At 39.9% G+C, this 27,039-nt stretch overlaps 1 protein-coding gene across 13 annotated transcripts in view; it reads left to right on the forward strand.

Moving 5' to 3' along the window:
• The window catches only part of SOX5 (SRY-box transcription factor 5), a 638,339-nt gene extending 619,593 nt beyond the window's left edge, over nucleotides 1-18,746 (forward strand). For all 13 annotated transcript variants that reach the window (XM_069862326.1, XM_069862339.1, XM_069862334.1 and 10 more), the window contains 4 exons: nucleotides 3,212-3,320; nucleotides 4,197-4,370; nucleotides 11,159-11,375; nucleotides 14,690-18,746. In XM_069862326.1, the coding sequence (XP_069718427.1) occupies nucleotides 3,212-3,320; nucleotides 4,197-4,370; nucleotides 11,159-11,375; nucleotides 14,690-14,993 (804 nt within the window). In that variant the 3' untranslated portion in view covers nucleotides 14,994-18,746. The remainder of the gene's footprint in view (nucleotides 1-3,211; nucleotides 3,321-4,196; nucleotides 4,371-11,158; nucleotides 11,376-14,689) is intronic.
• The last annotated feature ends 8,293 nt before the right edge of the window (nucleotides 18,747-27,039 follow it).

Raw genomic sequence — 27,039 nt, forward strand, 5'->3', positions numbered from 1 at the left:
AAAGTGGGCTGCTGAATCCAATATGTTTGTAATCCCCCTATTATCACTGGATAGTAGGACATCTTGCTACTGTTTACACAGCTAATCCAAGACAGCGGAGTGGTAGCCATTTTAAGAAAGTGTAATTTGCTGTTGTGTTAACTTAATGATGATAAATAGATCCTCTTTTTCTAGAAACTTGAAAACGGTTTGGATCTTTTGTGTGAAGTTCCTATATAGGTTCTGTGAGAGGAGTCAGGGTTAGCAGTGTCAGCAGGTTGACAGTTTATTTGGGGTTGGGGAAGAAAAGATACTATTTTTCCTTTGTTTCTCTGGAGCTTCCATGAACTGGATCCTCCATCAGCTGAAGGAAAGGTAGGAAAGCTGAAGAGATGCTTCCGTCAAGCAAAAATCAGGAAGTCATCAACTGAATACTTTCAAGCAAAACAACATGGGAATGTCACTTAGCCTCTTTAGAATATTTTGTAATTTTGAAATCATTCCTGTTTGTCAGGTCTGGGGAAAATAAGCTGCCATGTGTTTAACGGGAATAGTATAGGACAAGAAATCATAATTGCTGCATTCTGCAGGGTGTCGTTGTTCTTTTTCTGTTCTCCTAATGCTGTTGAAGAGGCTTAGGAAACAGCAGGCCTTAGACTTTTTCTTGCCTGACTACTTTTTAAGCTTAAACATTTTAACATTAACACAGAAAAGTACAGCTGACTGTTTGGACGTCCTGTGCTTCAAGAGCAACGTCATGCAGAAGTTCTTTTTAACTGCCACCTTATTGTTGCTGATTGAATTATATTGTCATTTTCCATGTTTAAGTAGCAGGAAGTAAATTATCACCATGTTGAAAGGGTGGTCTCCACGCTAACCCACTAGAGTGCCACCTCCCATCGCTGGGGCTGAGCAGCCCAGGAGCTCAGCACTCATCTAGCATTCCTTTATAGCCTCCTCTTAGTTCTCTCACTTCATCTAATGGGACTGTACCTCAAAATGCTAAACTTTGCCCAAGATGGATAGCAGCAGAGCATCTGTAGTCTTGTTAAGTCAAACTCTGATAAACGAGCAGTACCCAGTGTGTACCTTGCAGACAGCATGCCAGAGCATTCGCTGACCTTAAGACTCAATCAGATCATGTCCACAGAGTGTGGTTCTGAATGTAACTGCCTCTGACTTCAACAGCTGCGTTTACTGCATAAAGAAAAAGCTGTTAAGTCTGTGCCCTTTGCGCTTTCAGCTCTGTTTCTCTAAGAGGTTTATACATGATTCAAGAAAAGTCAGCAGTGGAATAACTCCCCTCCCCTATAATAAACCCAGCAAGAGGATATGGGGTTTTTTATATTTTATTTTGGTGACAGCATTTTTAAATGCTTATTGACATAAAAATTTTTGAACTCTTATCATTATGAAGTTGACTTGCATTATAATAGATAATGCGTATATAGGAGATATAGAATTTAGTAGGTAAATAGATTTTTTTTTTTAGGAAAAACTGTTAACTCACATTATACATCTGAGATCCATTTGGAAGAGATACAAAGTCAACTTATTCCCGAGCTCCTGTCTGCTGATGGGCTGCTTTGGAAATGAGAGCTGAGTTAAAATTTGTAGGTCAAAGAGTTTTGTAAAGCCTGAATAGTTCAGGTGCTTCTTCGAAGCTTCTCTAAGCTTTTCTGGATCTGCTGTGCCTGGAAGTGTGAAAGAAACCCTTTAGTTAGCGATGGGCTGATTCTGCTGCATGAGGTTTTCCTTGCAAAAACCAAGAGGATAACTCATCTTGCATGCTTTATGTGGTGCTGTGCCTGGTTATAGACAGAGCACCAGGAGAGCGAAAGGGATCCAAAATGAAAATCAGTGTGAGGAGTAGAAAAGTTAACCTTGTGTTCCCTAAACTCTGAAAGCATAGGAAGTTGGGCAGATTAGCCTCACTTCTAACTCTCTCAAGAAAATCTTTGTGAAATTACTTGCATGAATTTGAAGTGTTCTTTGAATTGCAGATGCAGGGACATCACATTGCAGGAAGCATATCTGTATACAGAACACAGTATGCTATAATAGAACCCAGTGACATTATTAGGCTACGAAAAATAGTTGTGAAAGTCTTCAGTTGCCATGTGAAATCTGAAAGTTTTTCAAGTTTGTTGATCTTTTCCAGTCATCAGGAATGGAACAGAGCAACAAAACAGCAATCTTTCTTTTAGAAAGGAGCTCAAAAGAATTTTTTCAACTGGATCCACTTTATTATCATTCTCTATCGTGTCATTTTCTTAGTTTTGCAAAAGGCACAGTGCCTAACATTTAGAAATGTTAGCATTGCCTTCCTGAAGGATTTATTTTTAAATGTATGATTGTCAGGAAGATAGAATGTTTATGAGTAAAATTTGTTGGGAAAACAAAAACAGTTGGAAAACGGAACACCTTTGTGTTTGTAGAGTCAAACAATTGAGGGGGAAGTGAGGTGTTTTGAAGAGAACATTGGAATTGATGGCCCTGGCACGTTGTTCTGGCAATGTCTTTAGACACCACTGCTGCCTGACAGATTAATTGGCAGCACACACTAGCCTGTTGCAATCCAGGGTTCACAGATAGTTCTGACTGGATTAATGACGGACAGGGTGTTAGTAGGGTTGGGCAAAACAGTCTGGACAAGAACACAAACTGCTGCCCAATGTCACGCTTAATTCAGCCTGACCCTTTCCCAAGGCCTGAATAAGTTTGAGCTACAGGGTTTGGCTTTTTTTTGCCCCTCCTCCCCCTCCATGGACTGCTTCGTAAAATATTGCCTTTGATAAACAAGAAAGGGCAAAGTTGCCTATGTCTCTGCACTTTGATTGCAGGCTGGAAATGGAGTAAAACAATAATTACATTCCAAAAGAGCATGTATCATCTAAACTCCCAGTCCAGCTTTGCAGTCCCAGGGACACAGAGAGTTGAAGAATTCTTCAGATGCACAGCCAGTTTTATCATGCTTAACTAAACCAGTGTTTTCAACACTATGAAGTCTGCTCATCAGTAGCTAATAAGCATGTTTCAAAAATGTCTTGGTAGAGTCTGCAACTGTATCCCTTCCAGAAAAAATATTGTTATGTGTTCTTAAATACCTGGCTCAGTAAACTGATGTGAGTGAATTGTTATCCAGCTTCCTTATTACCTTCTGAATTACCAGTGAACACTGCAGTTATTTAATAATTTGCCTGATCCAAGTCCTATCATCTTGCCCATATAGGACAAAACAACACTGGAGACCCTGACTCAGCAACTGGCAGTAAAACAGAGTGAAGACGGGAAGTTTAGCCATGCAATGATGGATTTCAACATGAGTGGAGATTCTGATGGTCAGTACAAATAGCTTATCATTATTTCCAGGTTTGTGTGTGCATGTCAGTGGGATCTGGAGGAGAATTCACGTGCTTTGGAGGACCTGTGAGGACTAAGAGCAGTTAGCAATAAATGGCTATGAAACAGGGCAGGAAAAAATGATTCATCGTGTGGTGTTTTAAGTCTAGAGGTGATTTTTAACTTTCTCTTTTGTACACTGCACTTCTCAAGACTAGGCCAAGCATGTATTTCTGATGGTAAAAGGAGGCAAAAAGATGTAGGTTAAAGATTGCACAGTGAGTCCATGAATTATAGACCTGATCATCCATATATGATGCACACACTGCATCTTTAGGAGCTTTGATGAACTAAGCATAATGTTCATTTCTTTCTCTGCTGTTGCTCGTGTTGTTACGAAGAGGTAAGCACAAAACCAGACAGCTGTGTAAATGTTCGTTTGCTAGTTGCTTAAGAAGAAATGCTTAATATTGCCATATATCATGCCTTTCCCATCACAAGAAAGGTAGAAGATAAGTAACATAATATGACCAGCATTCTGTAAGCAAGAAAGGAAGAAAGTGAAAAGAAAATCTGTATTGATAAGTGTTGGGTTTATGTTATTAATTAGTAGAAGATGGTTCAGAGAAGCTGTTTAATCCTTTATGTTGAAAAAGAAAAATCAAACTCTTCAGGAAGTCTATACTATTTGATATGGAGTCAGTATAACTAGAAACTAGACAATGTAATACATGATATTTCCTGCTGCTTTAAGTAAAAAGAAGAAGCACCATTAACCTATTGTGATCACTGATTCAGTGAATGTGCAGCACTTAATGTAGGTTACTGGTTGTAGAGGAAACACAAGCTGGGAATGTTTTTCTCTTTCTCTTTAGGAAGTGCAGGAGTTTCAGAGTCTAGAATTTATCGGGAATCCAGAGGGCGTGGTAGCAATGAGCCCCATATCAAGCGCCCAATGAATGCATTCATGGTGTGGGCTAAAGATGAAAGGAGGAAGATCCTTCAAGCCTTCCCTGATATGCACAACTCCAATATCAGCAAGATACTAGGTAAGAATGATAGATCACTATTCTTTCGGTAGCAGAACTCAAAAAAACTTCTGACTGAATAGAGATGAGCACTTCACACACCAGAATTACTGTCTATAGAATATTTATTTTGCTACCTAATGGCTGCATCAAGGATGACAGTGATGCAAGCTTCCACCATGCTGCCCAGCAGTATGTTAGCCATGATCTGAAATGTTCTTGTGTCTTTGTAATTATTGAGATTGTGGTGGGGGGTTTCATGTGAAAACATGAACTCAAAAAACAAAACCCATTCATTTCATTAGGCTGTTGAAGAAGCACAAAAAAACCTGCTACCGTTTATATGCCCACATATTTCATCTGACTAGATTCAATACTGTGGGTAGCACACCACAGTATTTGATTAGTGCCATAGCACTTTCTGTTCAAATCAATGGCCGTAGGGAAAAGATCCTAAAATACATCCTTTTGTTTTATATACTGACAGTTTAAGAAGGACTTTTGTTATAGAATCATAGAATAATCAGGTTGGAAGAGACCCACCGGCTCAGTGAGTCCAACCATTCCTATCAGCCACTAAACCATGTCCCCCAGCACCTTGTCCACCCATGCCTTAAACACCTCCAGGGAAGGTGACTCAACCACCACCCTGGGCAGCCTGTTCCAGTGCCCAATGACCCTTTCTGTGAAAAATTTTTTCCTAATGTCCAGCCTAAACCTCCCCTGGCAGAGCTTGAGGCCATTACCTCTTGTCCTGTCCCCTGTCACTTGGGAGAAGAGGCCAGCACCCTCCTCTCTACAACCTCCTTTCAGGTAGTTGTAGAGAGCAATGTGGTCTCCCCTCAGCCTTCTCTTCTCCAGGCTAAACAACCCCAGATCTCTCAGCCGTTCCTCATAAGGCCTGTTCTCCAGCCCCTTCACCATTATGTTGTTATGTTATGTTCCTGTTATGTTACATTTCCCTTTAATACATGATCTTGTATCACAAGCTTTTATTCTAAATATTCTGAAAAGAATCCTGAAATCAAAAAAAGAAACATCAGAACTAATTTGAACATCAGAATTAATTTGAATATCCTCTGCTGTTCACATCCCAAGCAACTTTTGTCATGAACATCAACTTCATACCATAGCCTTCCAACTTTTCACTCCTTGCTTAAGTTCCCAGGACTACACTCTGTCCTAAGTTACTCTTCTGTGATGCACTGAATGATACAGAAGGTGAACGAGGATCTCTGATGCCAATGAATTACGCTTCTGTAGAAAAAAAGATTCTGTGACCAAATCAGAGATGTTGTATTTTTATTGATAAAGAGTGTGTTGCAGATTCTAAACGTGCCTTAGGTCAGTGGGTAAAAGTTTAAGCAGGGAACATGTTGACTTGAGTTGCAGGTCTCTTTGGTTTTGCAGACCACATGAGAGATGTAGTGCAGCATTAACCAGCTACAGGGCTGGTAAATATGCTGAGTTTAGACTGGTCAGAGGTTTGAAGTTTAGCTTGATTAGAGTGGTTTTATGAAAAGTCAGCAGGGGGCAAGTGGAAATGAGATAAATTGGTCAGAGAGGCAGAATGTATTGGCTGTGGATTGCAGATGTGACAATATTAACCCATGATTAAAAGGGTGGAATGAGATGATTAGATTTGTTATAGGAACAGAAATAGATGGCTAAATTGGTTATGTTGATGGTAAAATAACCTTATACTGGTTAAAAGGGATTATACTGGTCAGAGGTGCATGACATGATTAGACTGAGGACAGGGCAGTAATAGTTTTGGTCTGTTTCTAAATTGAGAGTAGACCTGGTTAAACCTGTTTTTAAATAATCAGCTTCAGAAATCTACAAGATCATTCTGAATGGCCCTTTTCATATAGAAAGTACAAAGAGAGCTTGATGTTTTCCCTCTTAACTGATTGTTTTGGATAACAACCTCCGACAGCACGCTGCTAATTCATTCTGCTTAAAACAGGCGCTTGAGCTGGGCTGACATTTTACGCAGTCTCTGGGGATCCTGGTTGACATTTTAAAGGGCTTCTAAGCATTTTATAATACCCTAAAATCTGGTTTTAATAAGCCATTCTGCTGAAATTGTTAACATAAGGAATCACCTTTTACTATTTGGCGCTAGATCAGGGAGATATGGGGACATCTTTTTCTGATTAGATATACAGTAGTTGGAGTAAAATGTGCAAATTCATTACAGATCCTGTTGAGGTGACAGACAGTATAGCTGACTCCAAACTCTCTGTTTTGCTGCCAGATATGGGGAAAAGCAAGTTCTGAAGCAGAAAGAGATGATGTTTCTATTTCTTTCCAGCATCACATTCAATTTTTTTATTCCACCTATGCAATGGAGAGGGACGTCCTGACATCATCTCTCTTGACAGAAAAGTTACAAAGGTCTTACCTCAATTGCAAAAGGCCAGTCTTTTGAAGTCAGCAGGGAGCTCTGTTAACTGGCATAGGGTGAGCAACTAGAAGCTTACAGTTCAGCTAGATATTAGGGTCTCTTTGTTAGAAAGCCACAAATTTTCCTCGCCCTTTCTTTAGCAGCGCTGCTACACATTGTGGTCAGAGAGCTCATTGTCATGGGGAGTAGCTTAGAAGGAGTCATCACCAATCGAGGGTCATTTTTATAGTAAAATGAGAGGAAGTGCCCTTCCCGGCACTGAATTCTCTAGGGATTACGTTTGACACTGTGGTATTATGTTTTGAGCATAAAAATTAGATACATGGATTTGTCACTAAATTCATCTGTGCATACGTTTGTCATCCATCTGTTCATTGCTACTTAAATTTGCGGATAATGATTTTTTTTTTTTTAGTAAATTGTTAAAGAAGTGCTAAAATGGGTCTGCTGGACCCTATCATTTTAATAATACATTGTTTAGATATTTTTGTAAATATTTTAATTAGTTTCAATGAGAAATCATGAAGTTAGACACTGCCTTCAGAAATTCTCACATGGCTCTGTATGTGTGTGAATACATACCTACACACATACCTGTACACTGTACAAGTGCTTCTCTGTGCGTATGTATTTTTTTAAACATAAAACCAGCCGATTCAGATACTCAGATTAAAAATGTCAGCCTAACATTAGCCCATTGCCTAGTGTTAGGCAATATTACAAACAGCTGAAAATTCTTGTCAGAGAAACATGGCTTAAAATCAGTGGTAAGCAGAGCTCCTAACCCTACCTAGGGCATGGTGTGTGTGTGCCCACACACAAGCGTCAGGTCACACACAGGGACATCTCTTTTCTATGCTGGACTGAAAAATAGCTGGCCCCCTACAGCCATTTGTACGGTCATCGTGTGTGGGCACAGCTCTAACTTTTGTAGCTCACTCTGGGAGTAGGAGCCATGTTTGGTGTTGCAAACTCTTAGAATTTTCTCATTTATTTTCTAAATACCTCAGCCACCAGATCAGGGAGAATTATGTGAGAATCTTGCTTGTAATTATGTATGCATCCAGGGAGGGGGACGGGTTCTTGTTTTCATAGTTGAGGAGAAAAGCCTGGCATACTTGACCCACTCAAAGCTTTCTAACACAGATGGTGAGCAGAAAGCTCACCCAGGAGTGTAAATCTTCCCTTAAAAAGAAAGATTTTTCAAGATTCTTCAATTGCAACCTTGTTTATACTTGGTCTTGGCACTGTGCATAGGTACCTATGCCTGTCTGTCCATGTTTATAGATACATAAATGGTAGGTAAAGCTATTACAAATATATTTTGTCCGCATACAAGATATTTTAAACCAGTTTTAGTACATTGATTGACAATACTCATTCATAAGTTAGCCTGCCTGTGGGTGCACATTCAAAGATCAGAGTTATATATTATTCAGACTTTCAAAATTCCAGATTAAGACCAGAGAGCTGGTTGGATTTTTTATATAACTAAGAAAATAAGTGAAAATGATAAAATGAAGGTTTATTATCAGAAAATGTGCCCTCTTTAAGGAATTGTTTTGATAGCATTCTTGGTTTAATTATTTATGATACTTCAAAGCATACTACTAAATTATATTTAGTATATTTTGTAAAAATGGTAAAGTCATAGTAAGAGGAAGTGTCACTGCAGAAGGCAGCTATTATTTGCGAGTAAGAGAGGTAAGACTGCCAGGATTTTTGTTGTATTGAGTTTGCAGCTTAGGAAGGAAAAGCATAACGAGTGACATTTATGTGTAAATATTGTACGTGTAACTGTATGTACAAATATTATGCATGGAAATTTCCATTTTTATGGCCCTGATCCTGAAAAGACTTATAGTTTTGTCTAACTTCACCCACTATTTACAGATTTTTTTCACATGAGGGTGTAGGCATCTCCCTGCCCAGATATGACTTTAGGATTGCAGCAAGCAAGCTAGCACAGTGAAAGAGGATTTGTGCTGGGATAGAACATTTTCATAGTGATTTTGCAACTACTGGTTTTAATTTGTACCTCCCTGTCTGCCCATCTGTCTTAGAATGTATCTGAGTTCCTACATTGCAGGTCGCCTCACAACATGTAAAGCAAACATAGAGATTTGTGTAAAGACTGAGGTTTTCAATTATTACTCATAAATAAAAACTGATTGATCAGCAGGAAATGAGGCTGGGGCTATTTTCTGAGCCACTTGGACTACAGCAGGTCTGTGATGAGAGGACTAGTCTAGTTTTATGATTTTCTTGATACACTAAAATGCCAGTGTGCCAGTGTCTGCGAGGTACAGTTTGAAAGTAGACCTGTTTCTGAGCATCTTCAGTAGACCTTATATGCTTTACCCTGAAGTCTTAACATCATTCAGCGCAGGCCCTATCTATCTTTCCATCTACATGACTTTAGTAGATGTTACGTGTTTTGGCAGCCTTTACACGTGTATCACTGTGTCGTTTAGCCCAAAATCTAGGAGGTACTACGTGTGGAAAGTTGATGTCACTTTTTCTAGCCACTCTCTTTGCCAGAAAAAAGGTTGGAATAATTTCTCTGTAGGAGACAAAGCTGTTGAGCAGGATTCTGGATGCAGAGGTCTGCTGCCCTGTCTAACAAAGCATCCTGCCACAAATCCCTATGCACAGACTCTACTTCTATATGACATGAAATACTATGCAGGAGTTTTAGTCCAAATCCTAGAAACCATGTAGTCATGCTAATATCGTGCTGCATCTAAGCTAATAACAATATAAATAAACTGTTTCTCATTCTGAAACTAGCTGGAAGAGCTCTGCATATTATATGTTGTAAACATCATGAAAAATTATGGGTTTGACTCCAAAGCAGTGTTGGCTAAGAAAGGGATATCCATTGCTTCTCTTCAGAAGAGAGACATCGTTGTTTACAAATTGATTATCTCTAGATGTAAAGTCAGGCTCTTCCAGCCTGTTAGCCCTTCACTCCAGAACTCCAAACTACAGCTTGGAATAAAGACTCACAGAGAAATGGGGGAAATGGTGTCAATAATTAGAAGGGGACTTTCTAGAGGGAACCAGACTGTTTTCTTTTGTGGGAAGGGGTAACTGCACTCCCTATATTGCAGGTCTTAGGGGCACAGTGAGCTAAGACCAGCCTGAGTAATAGAATGAGCTAAGTACAGTATGAGTAACCATAAGAAATGAAGAACAAGAGGAAGTCAAGTGTGACATATGACATTATGAACCCATTACATTGAGAAGCTATCCAAACTTTTTTTCCAATGGGAAAATTGACTGTTTTCCAATAAAGTTTTCCTTCTAGGCCACATGTTTCACAGCTTGGACCATTCTGGTTATTTGAAATGTGCCTTACCCTGAAGCACTTCTATAGTTCATGGAAAAATAAAATAGGATAAATGATTCAAGAAATTTTACTTTCTGCTCCCATATTACGTCCTTTAAGAAATATTAGTTAATAAATTTCAGGAGGTATTTGAAAACAATTGTATAGTCTTCTTATTTCCCTAGCTCAAATATCCACACAGGCAGTGTCAGAAACAAGACTGCCAGCCATGAAGCCATAATGTGGCTCCGTGGAGAGATGTGCCAGTATCCCATTGTTCTTCCCTTCATGACACATACTAAATTCTTTTAGCTTAGAGTTGGCACTGTTGCCCAGGACTTGGGTTTGAATTAAAACCCCACAGAGACATACAGGACCCTTTATAGCTTTTGGAGGCATTGCTTCAGAGTCTTTTCAGGCTCCTGTACCCAGCAGCATAGCATTTACAATCAGTTCATATTCTGTTTCTCATAAACCTGGGGGCTAGAGAGATATGGTATTTGTCGTGAAAGGCTAAGCTGTAGACACATGCATATCCAGAGTTTATTCCTTGATCCAACAGTTATGGAGCACAGTGACTAGATCTCAGCACATGGGACTGGTGCTTCCTCTGGAACAGGAGGTGAAAACAGGACCACGGCCAAAGAAAAGTGGAGTGGATGTAGCAGAGCATATTCTCTGTATCTATGTGGTCTTTGGCTGTTCATCTAAAATACCCTGCCTTGTTTTCTAAAACAAAGTAACAGGGATTGCTCATTATCAGGATGATGGTTTTACTTCTCACCTGAAGGACATTATAATTTAGATAAGTTTCAGTAAAATATTGAGTCAAAACTTCCAATATCATCTCTGTCTGCCTCTTGGCTAAGTCCAAGAGGTTTACCAATCAAATGCAAACAAGACTTGACCTCCGCCTAGAAGCTCTGACAGATTCCCAGCCCAAAGCGATATGACCGCAGGTATCTTGTTCTGGGTGACCTACTTGTTTTTCTGCCTTTCAATGTTTGTGGATGAGTAGAATCTCATTTCTCATTCTTTTCTTTTTTTTATTTTTTTTTTTTGTGACAGGATCTCGCTGGAAAGCTATGACAAACCTAGAGAAGCAGCCATACTATGAGGAGCAGGCCCGACTGAGCAAACAGCACCTGGAGAAATACCCAGACTACAAATACAAGCCAAGGCCGAAGCGTACCTGCCTTGTAGATGGCAAAAAGTTACGCATTGGCGAGTACAAGGCTATCATGCGCAACAGACGCCAGGAGATGAGGCAGTATTTCAATGTTGGGTATGGGACTTTTAAAATCTACTGCTCATTTCAGCAAAAAAAAAAAAATTCAGGAAGAATTCTTGATTCAGTGTGGTAAATGTTATTTATATATTGCTAACTAAGTATGAAGCTTACAATTTAAAACAATATGTTCCAGGAGGAAGTTAGGCAGTTAGGGATTTTTTTGTTGGCTCTGCTACATACTTATCTCACAGCTTTGGCCAACTGTTTCATTTCCACTCTGAACATGCAAAAGTAAAAAAAAAGCTTAAAACTTTCTAACAAAACCTAAGTCTTCTAATAAAGCCTTGCAAGCATTACTTTATTAATAGGCCTTAGAGAATATATCTGAATGAATCTATGGTAGTGCCTCTTGATCCAAAAGCCAGAAATACAAGTTTGCATTCACTATGATCTGTAGCAAGTAGTCTGCAAAAGGACTGCTGAACATACTGAACTTGAGCTGGAATATGGACTTGGCTCAGTTAAGTCTGTATTGTTTATCATTACGGCATTTGTCATAATAGGGAGTGTCTTCCAGTACAGTAAGCTAAATCCTTTGTGTTGAGCATAAATTTCAGGAAGACTGGTTCTTATAAACAGGTACTAGATCAGCTTGATGTGATTAGATTAGAATCTGCCTAGAAAACTAGCATTTATTCTTTTTCTGCAAAGACTCTTTGATTTTGGTTACAGCAGATCAAAAGAATCAGAAGTAATAAATATTCTGCAGTATTTCTGTATTCACTCCAGAAAGTTAAAAGCTACACAGTGATCTTGAAAGAAGCAAAACCAGCAGTAAGAATTTGTGTTCTGTTTCGTCTGAATTTGGAATAATTTTAATATTAGCTGAACTGAGTGGCGCATCTCTCTAGTTAATAGCAAGAAGTAGCAATAAAGGAAAGAATATGTGTCTAGCAACTGTTAAGTGTCATCAGATTGTGTTTTAAACAGCTACAGTGTGCATTGTCATAATAAGCAGCTCAGCAGAGAAATTTGAGCTGCTTAACCCTGTGGCGCTGGCAGGTCCAGTGATCCCGGTGGTAAGCACTGAAACAAACACAGGGAAGTCAGCCAATATTTGGCATCAAGAGATTAAAAAAAGAGGGGGGGGGAGCGGTTCTGGAAAAAGAATAGGTGGCAATAGAGCCCCCAAAACACAGCTTATCTGGTTAACATGCATGCTTCATCATGGGAAAAAAATTTAACCTTGTACCATTCTGCATATTATTTGGCTTTCCAAACAAGACTGACATTGAAAACAAGACATTTCTGGAGATCATTTGCATCGGGGCATTAGAGCAAAGAACCTGGGGTGAGATCTTCGTGTAAGTTATTGACAAAGTGGCCGATGACTGTAGTGGGGTCAGTGTTTGATGCTGGTGGTCACAGCACTACAGATGCATTCCTGGTTTTAGTTCCCCATCTGCTGCAGCAGTCAGTACAGGTCATTTAGGGCTAAACTTCTAAACATCAATCCAGCTCTGCCCTGGACCCCAAAATAGGTGACTGGATTTACAAGAGCTGTGGCTATGCCAGCTGCTGGGACATACTGAAGGCCTGTCTGAAGGCATCACAGTGGGAAGAGCTGAGCATTTTTTGCAACTCTTGGACTTATTGCTTCTCTGACTCAGTGTCCTCAGCTTTAATGGTAGTGTGGCGAGCTCACCTCACTGGACTGCAGAGCCCCAATTCATTAGTATCTGTGGACTGCTTTGAGATCCTCTGGAGTGGACATCCTATAGAAGTGGAAAAATACTGTTCTTAAATTATTTACTATTTGAAAAGCACTCTGAAAAGCATCATTTAAGAGCAAAGTGTTCCTGTTGTTAAATATTAAAAGCAATTTAAGTGTGCTGAATCTTGTTACAGAAATGCTGACTTGAGAAAACAAAAGCTTTCCTATTGAATTAAGAAAAAAATGCAAATTAGATCCACTCCCACCTTTAAGAGCTATGTCTTCAGCTGAAACAACTTTTACTTGCTTCAGCAACACAGAAATAAAGACACTGTGGAGGGAGGCCTTGCTCGAATGGCAGGCAGGAAGTATCTGAAAATGCAGCAAGCCATTCCAAACAAACGTAAAGCTGTTTGGCAGAGGAAAGTCTTTCAGGATCGCTGTACTGTGCAAGGCTTACTGTACAGCCAGGGCACAGGCATGCAGGGGAACAGGGGAGGGTTTCATTCTTAATTAAGAATGTTCATCTCAAGAGACTATGCCCTGTCTCCTGTGGCAAGGCTTTTCAGTGCAGATGGACACACCGCTGATGACATTACAATGTGCAGCATGTACTGAAGAGTATTACTGCAATGGAATTACTTCATGCAGCAAGGAAACAAAAGGAGCATGAATTTTAAACCTCTAGGCTTGTTGGGACCCTGAAGCTTCTCAGGGAAACAAACACTGGTATAACACAGCTAGTGTGCTTGATGTAAAGGGAATTTCTGTGGCCTGGAATAATTCTTCTTTCATTACTGCAGACAGGTTTCCAAGGCTTAGATGCCGTATAAAGGCATCCTGTAGAGGATTTTCTCAAATGCTCATGTTGTTTGCTTGCTTTTTATTTATTTTTAAATAATGCATGCTTCCGTTTTAAGTCTGCCTTTTCTAGTTTTATCCACCTTCCTTCAAAGGTTCTGCTTTTCACAAGTGCCTCTCACTGTGCAAACTATCGCCTTCCAGTATGAGGCCCTTAGTGATCATCCTATAAACCCACACTGGCCCCAGAAAGCCCACTGTTCCTCTCCGTAATAATAGATGGGTCTCTGAGTGAATATGTAGTAAACATTGCCTCTTTGGAGAGACCTGCCTTGCTTTCTCCTCACCCACTAGTACTTTCCCACAGCACCTCCCTATTCCTGTGCAAACTCCCTAGTCCGAGCTGTGTCTCGTGTTGGCAATGTGTTACTTTTATGTCTAGCCCTGCCATCAGCTTGGATTATTTAAAAGGAAGATTCTCAAAATACTTTTCTTAAGTTGGACCACAGCTGAAAGGACATTAAATTTTGGGTGGCAGCTCAGGGGTCACACAGTTTACCCAGTAAAGAAGTTTGCATCACAAGCAAGGAGGCTGAAGCTGTGTATTTCAGGTACAGCTAGAGGTGTTTACAGGGATTGGGTTTTCTTATCAGTGAAGTTGTTTTGGGCTTGATGCTCATTTCAAGTTGGTGAATCTGGAATATTGATATAAATGTTGTCTTGCTTGGGCCATCCAGGAGCTTCCTCTCTGTGCCCAAGAACATATGCTGTGGGCTTGAAAAGTGCTATTGAATTTGGCCTCCCTTTACTCCTTCCAGTATTCAAACATCCTTTTACTTTTTCTCCATGGCAGGCAACAAGCACAGATTCCCATTGCAACCGCGGGCGTAGTTTACCCAGGAGCCATTGCCATGGCAGGAATGCCTTCCCCACATTTGCCCTCCGAGCACTCAAGCGTGTCCAGCAGCCCGGAGCCTGGGATGCCCGTCATCCAGAGCACTTACGGCATCAAAGGTGAAGAGCCTCATATCAAGGAAGAGATGCAGACCGATGACGTCAACGGAGAAATCTACGATGAATATGATGAGGAAGAGGATGACCCTGATGCGGACTATGGCAGTGACAGTGAAAATCACATTGCGGGGCAAGCCAACTGATCAGGGTCTAAATATCTTGTGACCTACAGGACTTCAAGGAGAAAAGAAAAATATAAATAAAGCCCCATCTGGTTTATTCTTGCCAGTGGCCAAGCACATTAACTTTCTCATACACTGACTGTTACTTTAACTGTTAGTCTTAACTAGTTGGGACATCAGCTGACTAATAGACATCAGCCTGCATCAGAAGAAAAAAGGCTCAGAGGAAAGGAAACAAAGACAACGATGACAACAACAACAGAATGATATAAGCTATGGGTAAAATAATGCCAGTAATTCAGCTGCTATACCCAAGCACTGAAGTCTTACCCGTTGACCTTTTATTATTATTTTTTTTTTCAAATAAACTTTATGGCTGTTTGTTCTACAATGTTCTAGAAATTCTCACTCAGGTACACAGTGCCAACAAGTGGCTTGTGAATGTGTTTTGTTGTTTTGTGCTACAGTTTAAAGAGAAATAATTTTTTTTTTTTTGGTAATGCACCTGACAGGAAAGAAAAAAAGATAAAATTCCTTTTACCCCCTCCTCTGCCTCCTCGTCCTCCTCCTCCCTGGCAAATCTGGGTCAGAAGTGTGTGTGTGTGTGCGTGTGTGCCTGTGCGCGTGGCTGGCAAGGAAGGAAGTGGGGAGTCTGTTTCTGTTAACCCCAACAAGCAATTATTTCCTTTAAAGAGAGGACTTCTCTTCATCAGTTGCACACCATACTGAGTCTTTGAGCAAGTGCCAAATTTGTACTAAAGAGCTGAACTAGTCCAATTTGCTTTCTTTTTGGTTGGTCTCTTCTTGTTTTGTTTTTTTTCTTCTTCTTTTGCTTCCTGCTCTGTCTTAAGTTAGGACAGTGTTGTTGTATCTTAGACAATCCCTTGAAGAACCTGATATACCAGCAGCTGGTGAGATTAGACGTATATTTTTGTTTTTCATTTTGCTTTTAAAAGGAAACTGTAGGTGCCGTTCTCAGGTGAAAAAAAAAGAGAGAGAGAGAGAGAGAGAGAGACTTAAGGAATTTAGAGAAAAAAATATTTTATGATCTTGGATTTTCATGTGTGCGTGTTTATGGTACTAAATAAGAATAATAATGGACTATTGTGAGCAAAAAGCATGTTCCAGAATGAAGTCCTGCACCCCCCCAAATGACTTGGTCTGTAATAAGCCTTTGCTTTTAATTTACACTTCAAGTGGCAGCATATACAGCATAAAAAAGGCTTGTCCAAAATGTGATTTGTTCAGCACAGAACAGGGCAATCGACAATGTCACCTCCTCGCTGGGTGTAATTAGGTTACCAGGCTGTCCAGTTCTAATGAACTTGTTCCTTCAGGGTTGCTGAGTACTGATCTCTGATTCAAAAGGCAATTTTTTTTTAAAGTTACATCTTTTCCTCCTTTGTACTTGTAGATATCCATTTTTATCAGTGGGATATTTGCGTAGGAAGGAAGACTAAGAGCTATGAAGAGATTTCCATATTCAAAGTGGGCATATAAGAATGTGAACTTTTGTGGTTGAGTTTTCCTAGCTGCTGCCTCTCAGAAGTGAAAAATTGTTCTCCTGGGCTATAATATTTTCAGTGTTATTTTAGAGCCCTTAGATATGTTGCTTGAGCAGTTTTGCTTTCCTTGGGCAACAGCAAACAGATGAGGAATGTGGATTTACGGAAGCATAAACCTGAGCAGAAGTTAGCTTCTTGTATTTTGAATAAGGTAACAATGTTACACTTGATTTCAGAAAAAGAATGTAAATATAAGTGAATCAAAGAGTCTCTTTTCATCTTTTCACTCTGATCTTCCTGTGGAAGGAGAAGACCCAGGTTCCTGTATCAAGACAGAAGCATTAGATCAAAACCAACCAACCAACCAAAAAAAACGATACTTCTAATTTCAAACAGCAACTGTCCAGGAGCTCCTCTCTCTGGCCTGGGAAGCAAAATCTTGGGGTTTCACTGAGAAAAAAGCCTTCTGAGTCTTTTTTCTAACTGAGGATGCCACCTTTACATTCTTATTACTCCCTGGTAAATCCTTACTCCTAGAAAGAAGGTTGTTGCTGTCATTATCACTTTAACTTTTAAAAGTAGCTCTCTGCATCTCAGTGCCAGTGAGATCCCAGCCCCATAACCATCGTCTTCAGTAGCTGGTGATACTGATTTTGCAAATGGTCCCTTTATCAGGCAAGTCTAGCCCTTGGTGCCATCAGCCATTTAAGTTCAGGTGCAGGAGGAAAGGGGCAAGTGGGAGGAGAGACTGGGAAGGAGGATGTAGGGGGTCTTTCTTTGCCTCTTGAAATCCCACTTGAAGTGTAATTTGACCTTTGCAGACCTCGTGCAAAGCAAATGAGCAAATGCCATTGAAGACTTAAGACAATACTCCAATGAGCAGTTTGGACATGTGATAGTTTTACCCTGCAACATCTGTTTTATTTTTATCCTATTTTCCCTTTTTAGATTTCCACTTCCACTTCGAAAAATTCTTTTCTATTTTCTCTCTCTCAAAAGATTTGCTCTGAAGTTATGCTTGGAGTAGCTGATCTTATCCTCCATGTCAGAGAGGGTTCTTTTTGTTTGTATTTTATGACTGTGTTGGTTTTTTTTTTTTCAGTTGAACTGCCTCTTCTTGCTAGTGTTGTAATGGTAATTATAATAATAATAATAATAATGATGATGGTCAGCTGTTCCCAGATTAGTAAATTATGTATAATTTATTTTATCCCCCCCTTTTTTTAACTTTATTTTATTCTGTTCTAATTTGGCAGTGCAGCAAATGAAGCTGTTAGGCTATTTAAAATGGATACCCCTCCCCACCTTGCCTTTTTATATATATATAAATATATATATATACATATGAAAACAAATTGCTTCTTCTTCTGCTCACACCATTCCTCTTTCTTTTATTTTAATTTTGGCCCCAGCCATGTCAACTTCTGATGTTTATTATGATGGAGTGAATTAATGGGAATGTTGTTTTCAATCTTAATTAACTTCTGCTCTCTCATCACTCATTTTAGTTATTTAATTACACCAGTCATCTAGAGCCAATTTTTTTGAAGCACTCTTGTTTGGATAAGAAGGACAAAAAAAAAAACATAGACAATTGTTTTTATATCATTATTATGTACAATGTGAAAACAGGTATTTGCTCCTTTTTCTTTTTTACTTTTAAATTTGTTCCCTGTCTTTGTGAACAAATTACTTCTGACTCTAGTGGGTTCACCTCACATTTGCTGGATGCTTGATTTCCACCATGTTATGGAGATTCTCTGATTTAATTATGTCACTTTGGGCTACCAGAATACTTTGTTTTAGCTCCAGGTAGGTGCCATTGTGGCAGATGTGATTGGGGCAAGTCTTAGACACGTGAGCTGCAAAGCCGGCCTCAGAGAAGTCAATGGGAAAAAGGCCCTTCGACTTCAATGGGACCAAATTTCAGCCCTGCACTATGGGCCGTGCTGCAGGAGACACTCCTGGAGGCAGCCCCGTCTCCATGGGCAGGGTCAGTCCTGCACCAGGAGAGCAGGACGAAGCTCTGCTCTTGACCATGGGCTGCGTGACAGAGCCTTCTCCAGGAGTGTTCTGCTTTACTCACTGTCTTGGCCTGGACTAGAGCTGAGATGAATGCTAATTCTATTACCGCACACATTTCTGTCTTGAGAGATTACCGTAGAGCCTGGGGTTTGGTCAGGCTTTTTGAATGGGTAGCTTTAGCAGACTATCCATGTCCTGCATGTGGAGGTTGAAACCAATGCAGCAATGTTAAAAAGAAAAAAGGCTCTGGGGTCCCGAACCAGCAAAATACTTAATGCCTGTGTTTTGTTGGTCTGAGGATGAGCACCCATGTATCCCTTGGCAGTAGCAGACCAGATTTGAAAGTGAGGCCCTGTTTGTCCCTCTTTAATTTCTTAGGAAAAACAAAGCAAAGCAAAGCATACATTTCTAAAAAAGATCTTGTCTTGTTTCTTTTTTTTTTTCCTGGGTTCTGTGCCCTGGAGCATGTATTAAAAACAGGTTAGAAGAGATTAGGATCATATTAACCTAAAAGCACATCAAGGCCCTAATGCCAAGGCAGGCTTTGTTCCCCTCTTCCCTGGGAACCTGGCGAGCAAGGAAGGTCCTAGGGAGCTGCCGAGGAGGGCATGCAGGCCATCTCCTCCTAAATCGGGGGAGCAGCTTATGCCACTGCATCTCACAAGCTTATAAAAGAACACCAGCAGTGGGGAAAAGGGGAAATGAAAGAAGAAAAAAACTGAGACACTTGCTTCTAAGCTCAATTAAATAACACAGAGTATATCCTTTTTCAATTTATTCATGCCTTATATTAGTAAAATAGGATTTTTAAGTGCATTTAACATCTTTATTTAACTGTTCCGCTATATTAATCAGGCCCCCAGAAAAGAACACTAGCTATTATTACAGCATTTAATTAGTTTTGTAACCAAATCCTCTTATTACGAATGCATGTGGAAGAAATTCTTTCTTCGAAGACATTATTTCAAAGATTTGGTTACTGCAGTAGACTCTCTCTTTAATTAAATCATTTTTTAGAAAGTAAATTGTCTTTAACCTTTTTACAGCACATTTTCAGAGCTTTTTCTTTTTAATCCAAAGAGATGAGCTGTTATTGTCCCCGAAGAAGCCTCTGACATCACATTCGTAACATCAAAAATAATTATACTCCGTGGAAACGTAGACCTTACTTAGCGAGAATTCATCTGCTAGAATGAATGGCAACTATATGATACCTATCTCATACGTTTAAGGGCATGATGTATCAGATAGGAAATATTTTTGTCTGCCCACTTCTCGATAGAATCATACCTTCAATTTTGCAAAGAACTGTGTGTAACTCACTAGATGTGGATTCAAGTGTATCCTCAATTCACAGGGCATGGGCTGGCTGTTTAGCTTGGTTTATATTTACATTTTTTTTACTTTATCTTAACTTGTCAGTTTCCCAGATGAAGAACATGTCAAGTTTGTTTTTTCTACTGACTGATTTCTCTACTCCCCAGTGTTTTTGTCACTGGTTTGCTGAAACAGTATTTATATAGCTCCATTGGCTCTAAAGCTCTTACTCCTTCTAACATTTTGGACTTTACAAGTGAAATGAAAATAGAAAAGAAATAGAGACAATCAAATGCCTGGAGCTTAAAACAAAGTATGTGCAACGTACCATCTCACTTGAAATTTAATAAAAGAAATAATTATGTAAATATAACATAGAGTTATAGATTTATATTTTGTTCATAACACATAGTGTAATATAAGTTGTATATTTTCATGTTTTGGTTTTATGTTACCATTCATGCCACAATAAATAAAAAAAACAGGAGTTGATGTACTCTTTAAAAAAAATACAATGTGGGTTGCCACCATCCTGGGTTTTTGGTTTTGGTTTTCATTTTTTTTTTGTTTCTTTTGCATTCCCCTTTTTCAGTATTATTGCCCTGCAAGGCACCAATAAAACAGCAAATGTGTTCTTTACCTATACTGTGGTCTGTTTCCCACTTATTATAGAGAAGGATATGCTAGTTAATGTTGGTGTCAGGAGAACAGAACAACTGGGCTCAAGGACCAAAAAGATTGAGATTGGCTTATCAATCTGCTCCAAAATTCAAGGTTTTCATAAATCACGGGAAAAAAATCACCCCATCTTTAAAATATTAGTATTGAATATCAGTATTAAATATTTTAGAAGGAAAAGTTCCTGAACAATGTACAACAGTGCTATTTCCAGGCCAGAATTGGGACACCTCATAAACGGGGACGGTTTGGCCCATGCCCACCTTCTCAGGTTATGCTCACTTTGTACAGACTTTTCTGTTTGGAGACCAAAGCAAGTTCAGGGAAATACCCAATTATAAACATCGATGACACAAAACTATGAAAAAAACAACTCTGCTCATAGTTAGTCAAAATGTCCCAACATGCTGCCTAAACAGTTCATGAAGTTTTGACAGCAGCATATGGCACAAAGTGGGATGAAATGAATTTGTACCTGTTTTTGACAGTAAGTTATTCTGATGGGTGCTTACTCTCAAGTGCCTACAGCTTGACAGATGCCATTCTATGGTTCCAGATTTCCTAAAGGGAAAAGGCAATATTTGGGAAAGCAGGAGGTAGCTGATGGAGGTCCTACAAACTTGCCCACACTGCTCTTGCTTGCCAAGTTGTCTTCTGTGCTCTTCCTGGGAGCAGGGTGGCACCTGAAACATCCCATCAGCAAACCAGAAGTCTATTCAGGCAGCTTCCTGATACAGCCTATAGCACCTCTATAGCGCCTCTCAAGTGGAAGTCAAAGTGAACCTGAGGAGAACCATGTAATGGGGCGCTCAGGCCAATAAATGTCAGCATCCTTTAACCCCTTAAAATCCTTTTATCCATTCCTGTCATGCATGTGTGATAAAGGAAGCACCTTTGTACCTCAAAGTCCAGCAGAACAGGCACGACCATACTGGGCAGTGTGATTATCAAATAGCTGTCGAGTTTGAATTCAGAGTGCCTACTGACACTTTACTTACAACTCCAGCCAACACAGACATTTCACTTTTTTGTCTTTTTAGCAAATATGACCCTGAAACAAGAGATACCATGGCCAAAGCCCTGCTATCTTATGCCTTTTCTGGCATGGCACACAATGCCCGACTACTATCCTTGAAGCATCACAGAACATAGAATCATAGAATCACTTGGTTGGAAAAAAACCTTTGAGAAGACACCAACACCCACCTCCTTTCAGGCAGTTGTAGACTGCAGACTGACAAGGTCTCCCCTCAGCCTCCTTTTCTTCAGGCTAAAATTTGTAGGCCTTCCCACTGTCCTACACTAAGATGGAGGGACATACAATTTCTTCTTTTGTTTTTTTTTCTGTAGTTTGGCTGGTACCTACCAGGAGCAACAATGTTCCCTAAACCTGTTGGGGAAAAATGTCTAGCAGACCCTGAGAAAAGCTAAGCTGAAGATATATCTGAATGGTAATACACGTGGACAAGACTGAGCTTTGCAAGAAAAGGAAATTAAGACCAGTTCAAACCTAAGTGTGCAGCTGAAATGAAAAAAGAAAAAAGGGAGTGGGAGTGTTTAAGTGATATTATGATCTAGACTTGGGAGCACTAACAATTCTTTCCCTAGGCAAGTTGTGGAGTTGGGGTTACTTTGTAGGTTTGGGGGTTTTTGGTTGCTTTGTTGTTTGGTATTGGTTTGGTTTTTTTCCTTCCAAAAAATGCTAAAGCATTCCAGCAATTGCCTGTACCAGGAAGGAAGAAAATGAGGATAATTATGACATTAATCTATTTTAAAAAGAAAGACGTGTGACAATTAGCGCATTCCTACCAAGAAAGTAACATACAGAGCTATATGTGTGTAGGAAAGTGAAAAGACCCCCTACAGAAGCCATGAAAGGTTACGGAAAGCGTATGTGCCTCATGAGGAAGCACAGTGCTGTGACTTTGGCACCAGTGAGAAAGAGTGCACGGGAGCTTGTCAATAAGCATTCAGTTAATAAATATTCATCAATAATCTAGAAAAGCAATGTGGGAGAAGAACAGGCAGCGGCTGTCGAGCCAACCAGTGGAAAGTGCATACTTAAAGTGTATAGAAAGTCTTCTAACATATTTGTCAAAGTAAGCTACTTCCTGAGACTGGTGGAATTGAGATAGTTGGAATAACTAATTTAAGTCCCCAGGATGCCTTCACTCATATCTCTTGGTATTACAGCACCAGTGACAGCCATGCACTGAAATCAGAGGTTGCTTGCAAGCTAACTTCAAGGACAGAAAAAACAAAATCACATCACAACATTGTTGGCCCGATTCAGAAAGGCTGGTGGTGTCAGCAGAGCTGTGAGCATCATCTACACCCTGGGCACAAAACCTTCTCTTTTATGAGGCTAAGCAAGACAGAGGGAGGGAGGGAGGGAGGGAGGGAAGTCATCCTTCCCCATTCCAGACTGAATTTGCAAGACACAGTTAGCCGACACTGTGAGATTTCAGTGAGGGGTTTTGTCCTGTGTGTATATATTTGATCTGAAAGCTGATGCAAAAGAAACCTTACATATTCTCCCGGAATTTGTTGCTCACTAGCCTGCATATGTCTAACCTTTGCAGACACTATTACACTCCTGGACTCACAGTGTGGTTCAGCCAGATCACAGGTTCCAGCACCCTGTACACCAGATGCCTTACAGCACATGCACACACCCCTACATACCCAGCCTTGCTCACTCTGTGCCACGCCTGGTATGACTACTCAAAAATCCCATCACTGGGAGCAGGTCATCTATAAATGAAACTATGAGGGATTAACCAGTGCTTATTGATTTGGGGCTTTGAGTGGCAGGGAGGAAGGGTTGTTTTGTTCTGTTTTTCTGCTGGCAGAACAGCCTTGTTAGGCTGGGGGAATGGGTGGAGCACCCAGCACTCACCTAGAACCTCCTCCATCTCAGACTCAATTCACCTCAGAACACCTTACATGCAGTGAGCTCAGCTGTGGCCACCACACCAGCTGTGCGTGGCTGAAGGACATGTAACCATAGCACAAAGGAATGGCCATTCTTGACCTATTAACCTACTCAAAGCAAACTGATCGGCATGAGATTATGAATGTATTGATTATGGGTCTGTTTATTTGCTGGTTTATACAAATCAACCTTTTTTTGGATGCTTCTATAATTGCTACCAGAAGCAGCACTGGAAGTTCTGGCAAAATCAGGCTTGCCCTTGTCCTGCCTTGTGAAGGCCATGTCAGCTAGGAAAGGGTTAAAGATACATTACTTCACAAATCCAGAAATATTTCGAGCAGGGAGACTTTTTGTGCTGCTGGGTCTTAACAGCACTAAAATGGTACATACGTAATTGAAACTATAACTAAAAGCATGAATTTTAGTTTTAGTTAAAATTCTGCCAGCCTTGGGTGGTGATTCAAGTTGCAGTTTGAACAGCTTTCTGAGTTTTTAAGCTGGGTTTAACTCCTGACTACATGTTTAGCCTTAGTTAACAGTGTAAGGAAGGAGGGCTGGTCTATTACAAATAATATAAACTGCTTGCATAGATACAGTTCTAACTTTATAGCGGACCATTTACGGTACAAATTGTTGCCCACAGAAAATGACATCAGTAATTTCAGGCAGCTGCACTGGTGCTCTGGTGACTGGGGTGGGTGTCAGCCACACTGATGTAGCTGTACAGTACAGAGTGAATGTGCATGAAGACAGGGGCTCAAACTAAGCCTCGAAAGTCCCTCCTATCCCCCCACAAGAGCATCCCCACACAGGGATTTGTGTCGATTTAACTTCACGTTATCAGCATAACTTTCACAGACAGTGAATGCCTAACCCACTAAGGATAAATCAATGCCTCCCCTTGTATTTAACAGAGATATGACTTAAATACAGTAAGTAAATCAAAGTAATTATTTAAAATTAAAATTATTTAAGAGACTTAGTCTGGGAGAATGGCATGGTGGTTAGAGAAGCAGCTGAGACACAAGACTTCAGCAGGCCATTCCTGACTGTCAGAGACTTGCTCTACAACTTCAGGAAAATTACTCAGCCCATCTCTAAGACTGCTATAATAATACCTACTTCAAAGGGGTGTTATAAGGCTTAATTCATTAATGCCTGCAAAGCACTTTGAGATCTTTGGATTAAAGGCACTACAGCAGTGCAAAGTATTATTAGCTACAGGAAAAAGCTCTCAGGCAAGCACGGCATTAAGTGTCTGCGGTTTAAAAAAACAGGAAGAAAAAAAACCCAAAGATGGGCAAATTGTGGGTGGTTTGTATTTTTTTTTTCCCTGCAGCCATTTTTCCATTAGTCAGATCTGTGCTTTGCTAAACCAAGGCCGGGGGTGGTACAGCTCAAGGCCTAAATTTGTTCTCACTCCTAAAGATTCCAGATTGCAAACATAACTGTTTCGATTTGGAGCATTTTTTTACCAAAAATCCTGAGTTTGTGGCTCAAAACCGTGTAAAACTTCCCTCTACGTCCCTCTTCCCCCTGCTTCCCTCTTCCCTCAACTTACCCACTGAATTAAATGAGAAGAAGAAAATAGTATCATGTTGTATTGACTACCTATGATTCTTTTTAATTCAGTTTGGGCAGTCTTAGAGCTGTCACATTTACCTTGTTAACCAAATTGATCCAGCTTTTAAGTTTTTCATATTCTTTACATCTTTAAAACTTTTCAAGAGCAAGGTATTGTCTTAAAAATAAACATAACCAGCACCCCCGCCCCCCCGCTCCACCTTTAATGAAAAGATTGTAACATAACAACCTAGAAATTTGGTGGTTTTTTTTTTAAAGTGCTTCTTGCTTTGGTGAGGAAAACCTTTTAACTTCACTTTGTTTCCAGGTCCCATTGAAAGAGAATGCAGGGGAAGTGAAGTATAAGTGATTCTGGCTCCTGGATATGCTTTGTTTCTGTTCTGATAGAATATGAAACTTCATGTAGGTGGTGGGCAGAGCCATCATAACCTTCTTTCTTCTGACTGAATGAGGGAGGTCAATATATTATCGTATCAAGGAAGAAAAAATTACATAGGCGATTCCCCCACAGACAATAAAGACAATTCTGACAGAATGATCAAAACAACTGCATAACTTTTCTTTTCTTTTCTTACAGACACACCAATGCTTAAATGACAGCTGAAAGACGATGATGGACTAAACACATTATTCTCTGTTCCATCTACTTTTTAATAATAGAAATATATCTTGAAGACTATATTCAAGTTGATCAAATAATAAGTCAATTTGTCAATAAAACGGATTAGGCAACCTGTCTGCTGAGATTATATGTGTCAAACAACATATTTTGTTAATACAGTCTAGAAGCAGATGCCTTCATGAAAGACAATACAAAAAACCCTCACAGTGCCACTTCATAAGTTTATGGAAACTTAAAGAGCTCTGACTTATTTCAATTATAGATGTTTAGACTTTTTTACTTTAAATTGTAGTTGCTAGTTAACAAACTGCACTTTGGAAAAGACTAGAAACAAGTGTTAATGGCCTGGTGGGCCCTGTGTGCTGCTAATATGTGTATATATTTTCCAACCTCTTAGCAATGCCTACTTGGAGGGTACAAGTCATCAATAGTGAGGGTAGGTGTATGGGGGTATCTCTATTTCTTCATGCTCTGTTTCCTCTTCACCCCCAACACAGTTATTTCCCCTGTTACCCACTACTGGCAAGATTTCTACAGCATTGACTGATCTGCCTTGTCACATCACGAGCCTTGTCACTGTGCTCACCGGATTAAGGCATGATGCTTTGACATATTGTGTACACTGATGAAAATCATTCCTTGGAGATGCTGGGCCATGGCCTGATCTCAGCCACACAGGGGAAATCTCTCAATTTACCCCACCTGGCAAAAAATTAGAGAAATCACTAAAACACATGACTGTGCAGTGTGGTCAAAAACAAGTAATGTGGACCTAAATGGCCTAAAGCTGAAGAAGCATTGCTCAAAATAGGGATTCATAACTCAGATAAAGCTTGAGTTGTTCAATATGAGGTACAACTGGTGGCTGGAAAAGGCTACAAAATTTCCATTTTGAACATTAAACTTAGATTAACCAGTCTCTGACATTAGTGAGTTTGCCAGGTGAATTTAAAGCTAGCTGGTTTAGCTTGTGTCATTTTCTCCCACACTCTCCTAATGTCATGTAATTCTCAGCAAAGTGTCTGGTTCAGAAACTCAGATTCTTCTTTCTCGATTGGGAAGAAACATGTGATGTACTCTAACAGGCTGGAAATTCAAGTAGAATCATCTTGGGTCTGTTTTAAACAGAAATTAGGAAGAATTTTGTTGCTGAACTATGCGATGTAAAATATACAGGCTGTGGAAAAAAGAAGTTACTCAAAAGTGTGAACAGGTGCTCTAACAGGAGATCAATCATGGTGGCAGAAAACCAAGCAAGTGGCTGCCGATCAGAATTAATGAGTTAAATGCTATTGCTCTCAATAATACATCAACACCTTGTAGGACTTTAATTCAGAAAAATCTTTCAAAAAACTACATAAATGAAAACTAAATTCTGAAAACTATAGATTGTTAAAAAAT

This window comes from Phaenicophaeus curvirostris, chromosome 1 (assembly GCF_032191515.1).
Source record: "Phaenicophaeus curvirostris isolate KB17595 chromosome 1, BPBGC_Pcur_1.0, whole genome shotgun sequence".
Lineage (NCBI taxonomy): Eukaryota > Metazoa > Chordata > Aves > Cuculiformes > Cuculidae > Phaenicophaeus > Phaenicophaeus curvirostris.